This window comes from Pagrus pagrus (assembly GCF_965226575.1).
Source record: "Pagrus pagrus genome assembly, chromosome: 6".
Taxonomy (NCBI): Eukaryota; Metazoa; Chordata; class Actinopteri; order Spariformes; family Sparidae; genus Pagrus; species Pagrus pagrus.
Genome location: NC_140190.1, coordinates 30394042 through 30399177, shown reverse-complemented (window position 1 = coordinate 30399177; position 5136 = coordinate 30394042). Strand labels below are relative to the sequence as shown.

The following is a 5136-nucleotide window of genomic DNA, read 5'->3' as shown; positions in this document are numbered from 1 at the left end:
CTAAAATGTATTACAAGATCACTATAAATCTTTCCATAAGCAGTGTGTAGGTGCACACACATGAGTTGAACTTCCAGTAAGTTGTTCAGGTCTCAGCAAAGTCCGAGCAGGTGAGACGGAGGAGTGTCGGTGGAGAAGACAGTTTAATGATTATTACTGGCCTGAGGCCAAGCTCATAACTCATGTTAACTCTCCTCTGCGTCTTCATCTGCCTGAAAGGTGTTAACAGGAGAAGAGTTAGTGGACAAACAGACATTTGGTTTACAGGCGACAGGGACGTTTGTTTACTTAACAACCTGTTAGGGTAAAGGTCCACCTTTAGAGAAGAATAGAATAAAATATATATATTATTATGAATTGCGTTTTCAATATTGTGTTTCCATTAGAGTGTAATCACCTGAAACTAAGAATCATTGTGTTTCTGTTACCTTAGAACGAGCCTTTCATATCCAGAGAGGGAGCGAGTCCACTTCTACGGATGTTGCACCGGCGTGTTTCTACAGTAGCCCAGGACAGACAAACCAAACCCTGGTTGAGAGAGGACCTTTTATAATTAATGTGTTTTAAGTGGCCACCATATTTTCTCCTATACAATCTGCAACCTCACTGCTAGATGCCACTAAATCCTACACACTGGTCCTTTAAGTGGTAGCTTACAGTGTAGGTTAATTACCTTTTTAGCTAATGTGTTGTATCACCTATCATATTAATGCCACCTATGCATGATATATAGTTAGTTAAGGCTGACCAGTAGCAGCAAGCCTCAGTGTTAACTACCTTAAAGCCACATTATGTAGAATTTTTCATGCGCTAGTATCACTTTTTCAAATTATTCTGACCTCACACACTTCATAGTTTGAAGAAAAGTTATAGAAAGAACAGTAAAACTAAAACAGTCTTTGTGTGGATTGCATAAACTGCAGTCACGCAATGCCGTGCGCTGCTGCCTGTCCTTTTTTATACTTCCACCAGGAGGCGCCAGTGTTTGAAATGGTCATTATTTTAAATACTTAAACTGTATTCTCAGGTCATGGTGATTTTTTTTTTTTTTTTTTGGTCCTTGTTACACTGTGTACAACAAGACAGAAGGGTAGAGTAGAAGCTTTCGCTGTCACCAGGAAAATAACCACCAGCCTCCACTACAAACATGAGGAATTCTATTTAAGACCACAAAATCTCTTGATCCGGCCCTGGCTCTCATTTAACAGTATGAGATGTGTACTAAGGTGTACACAGTGGTATGGCCCTGCTGTACTTCTTTGTACAAAGTATAAATGCCACTGTTTCCACATATGAAACAAGAAACAAGAAAATTTAAGATAAAAAAAAAATCCTGAATATAATCTAACTTTAAGCCTAAAAAATGAATTATGTTATACAGTATGATACATTCAACAGTGAGATATTTTCAAATGCTTTGACAGACACACAGACAGACAGACTGACATACTGTCTCCCTCTCGCCGCTTATTTGCATCACCGGCTCAGACGCAGACTGAAGCGCCTGTTTTCCACTCTTCTGTGATTCTTTGCATGCAGGTGCACTGATCCTCTGAACTCTAGCTGACTACTCAGGCAATCTTTATCTTCCTCTTTTTTTCTTTTTTTAAATTATTCTTTCAACCCTCTTGCTGATCTTACATACTGTATCATTCATTGTGCGCGCCGTGGAACGCCTCCAAAAACTGTATTTTAATTCAGTCTTGCGCCCGCGTTACTTCCCCGTTCCCCCCGCTGAAGGAACAGGTTGAAGTGAACGGCAGCAGCAGCATTGTCTGTTTCCTTTTTTTATCCTGTTCTGTGTTGTTTTCTGACTAATGTTACCTCAGCACGGAACTTTTCAGACTCTTTGAGGCTCTATCACCTCAGAGGACCGTAGTTGTTTTTCATAAAAGGCGAGTAAAGAGAAAACATATTAAAACTGAACCAAGACTACTGATTTAAGTTGGAAAAAAATGAATTTGAAATGACTTTTTCAAGATTATATCCATTTTACGCACTTTCACTGAACCTGGAGTCCAGACGGAAAAAATAACTAATAAAACTTTTTTGTCGACTAATCCTCCAACAACAAAGCGCAAGACTGTGTAGACAAACAGCTGATGATGGTGTGTTTCTCTTCATGCGTGTGATAAAGGCAGCTGCCTTCTCTGGCTGCACTTTAGACTAATTATTTTTCATACCTTCCCTCTCTCGCCTCACTCCCTCACCGTTTTTCCTGCACTGGCGTGCCACGGTAGCGTCCAATTGTAAACATACATATATTCAATCGCTTCAATGGATTCGGGCTGGAAACCCCGCCTGTGGGCCGTCCCTTGCCGAGGCATTATATTATAGCAAGACAAGCGTGTCTCCGGAGACAGATCAGTGCTCTGCTGCTCCACACTGAGGCTCAGGGTGCCTCCAGCGCTTCAGACGAGTCTTTACAACACAAACACTCAGAGACATTTGCTGTCAGGACTGCTGCACCTGCTCTGCTGCTCAGCTGAGACTGTAACGGACGAGACACTTGAAGCAGGCGATCTTTCTTCTTTTTGAGGAAAATGAAACTTGAAGTGTTCTCTACGCACCACTTCGCGCAGAAGCCGCTGGAGTTGTGCATGGACGCGGAGGTGGGAGTCCCGTCTCCTCTCTCCGGGGACGAGCTGGGGTCGGACGGGGACTGCGTGGCCAACAGCCCGGCACCTGTCACCCAGAGCGGCGACGGCAGCAAGGGGAAGCCGTACACCCGCAGACCCAAACCTCCGTACTCCTACATCGCGCTCATCGCCATGGCCATCCGGGAGTCCAGCAGCGGCCGCCTCACTCTGGCAGAGATCAACGACTACCTGATGAAGAAGTTCCCGTTCTTCCGCGGCAGCTACACCGGCTGGAGGAACTCGGTGCGCCACAACCTGTCACTCAACGACTGCTTCCTCAAAGTGCTGCGGGACCCGTCCAGGCCCTGGGGCAAGGACAACTACTGGATGCTCAACCCGCAGAGCGAGTACACCTTCGCTGACGGGGTGTTCCGCCGCAGGAGGAAGCGCATCGCCAAGAGGTCCCCCAAGGAGCAGGAGAGCCCGGACATCCTGAGCGAGGACACCCGCCTCCCCGCCCCGGAGGAGAGGGTGGGGGCAAAGTTCTCCAGCTCCTTCGCCATCGACAGCATCCTCAGCACACCTTTCAAACGGAGGGAGGACAGCCACGTTGACGTAGACACCCACGGCCCCCGGCTCTACTGGCCCCCAGGGGCCCGCATACTGCCGTACGCTCTGGGTTATCCGGCGCAGCACACGTACCTGTCAGAGGGGCAGTACAGCAGCACGGAGCCCAGCAGGGACGCATTCACATACCTCCAGCACACAGCAGCGGGCATGAGCGCACCTGAGGCCGCCCTGCACGCGCTCAAGGTGCCCAACAAGGCGCGCGGGTTCCATATAGACTCTCTGCTGTCATAAAGCGCGCGGGCTGCTGTCAGACTCGTGTGTTTTGACCCATGCTGTGCACTTTTGTGGGCGCTCTTAGCTTTCAGTGCTTTAACTGTTTCATCCTGACTGCTGTGAGTCATTTACAGTGAAAAAAAACAAACATGGCGTCTTGTTAATATAAATCTAACTGTGTGGTCATCGCAGGACATTCCACTGTGTGTGTGTGTGTGTGTGTGTGTGTGTGTGTGTGTGTGTGTTTGAGATGTTTAGAGAGATGCATTCACGGTTCATTGGTCATTTCTACTGTATGACGGCAACCAAGCGCCACGTTGAAACATAAAACTATTCATCTATTTATATTTTCATGTTTTGTATGACCTGCTGTATAAAATATTGTTGTAAATATATAAAACATATTGACTGAGCTGCGATGAGGAGTCACGTGGCTGCACTAGAAAACGCATGGAAATGTTTGTTTTTTCCTGAGATTGATTCATGCATGCCTGGTATTTTTATGAATAAAGAAAAAACGTGAGACAATGGGACCCTGATGTTCAGTGACTGTTTTCATTACACAGACATGGAAGAGAGTTGAGTGTGAGATGAGAGGCAGGTGTACAGATCGGAGGGGCGGGACTGTTACACCTGTTCACCAGGAGAGAGACTCAGAGAGCGGAGGAGGAAGAGGACGAGGACGAGGAGAGTGTTGTTCTCATAATCTTCTCAAAATGAACACCTTTATCATAATTAAAGTCAAAATAATATAAATGAAAGCCCTTGGGCTCCTCTTACGCACTCTAATTATTTAATGAAAATATAGCCTACGAACATTAAAGTGGCATTTGTGATTTAAATGTAAAAAAGAAAGTCAGTCTATTGGTTTCATGCAATCAAAGCAACAACTACAACAAATAAACAAAATAACAGATCAAAAAATAAAGATTACAAATAAAAATCAGTTATTTATAATTATCATGTTATGTTGTGATTTATTGTCGTCTGTACTCAGTCCAAATGGAGTCAAAAGACGCCATAAGCCCCGCTGCAGTGTTGAAATATTCATCAGACAAAAAAACACGACTTCACACACATTATATCACGTTTGAAATCAAGAATTTTCTCTCAGGATTTACAAATAAAAACTGCCACAGGAAAAAGTTTGCCTCACCGTAATCCCTCCAAAAAACTGATTATTATCGTTTTTATTACCATGTTATATATCTACAATTTACACGATCGTTTCTTTGATATTAATTATACTGTCCTACGTCTGGTCAAAATAAGAAAATAATGTAAAATACGCCAGATAATGTTACTAAACATATATTTAGATGATTCGCAGTCATGGTCAGTGCAGAAAATAAATATCAAAAAATGATAATAATTGGAGGAAAAATAAGAATAATGATGCGGTGTGAAATATGTCTGTTTGTTCGTCATTATTCGGCCTGGTGTGCACATTTACACACACACACACACACACACACACACACACACACACACACACGTGTGTACAGCGACAGGCACACGTTTCCCTGCAGCTGTTTACTGTCGGTGTCAGTTGCTCTCCGCGGTCCTGAAACAGACCCCAGACTCATCAGCTGCTGCTCCACGACGCGTCACTGTTAGTGTGAAACCTCAAAGTTCTGATTCTTAACAAATGATTCGTAGAAATTAAAAACACAGACAATATGTTTAGAAAGTTTCCATCAAACAAGTGTTCGCT

General features: G+C 44.2%; 1 protein-coding gene across 1 annotated transcript; it reads left to right on the top strand.

Moving 5' to 3' along the window:
* The first annotated feature begins 2386 nt into the window (after positions 1-2386).
* foxq1b (forkhead box Q1b) lies at positions 2387-3911 on the top strand. The gene has a single exon (XM_084354417.1). It carries the CDS (start codon positions 2544-2546, stop codon positions 3438-3440), a length of 897 nt encoding a protein of 298 aa, XP_084210543.1. The 5' UTR covers positions 2387-2543; the 3' UTR covers positions 3441-3911.
* The last annotated feature ends 1225 nt before the right edge of the window (positions 3912-5136 follow it).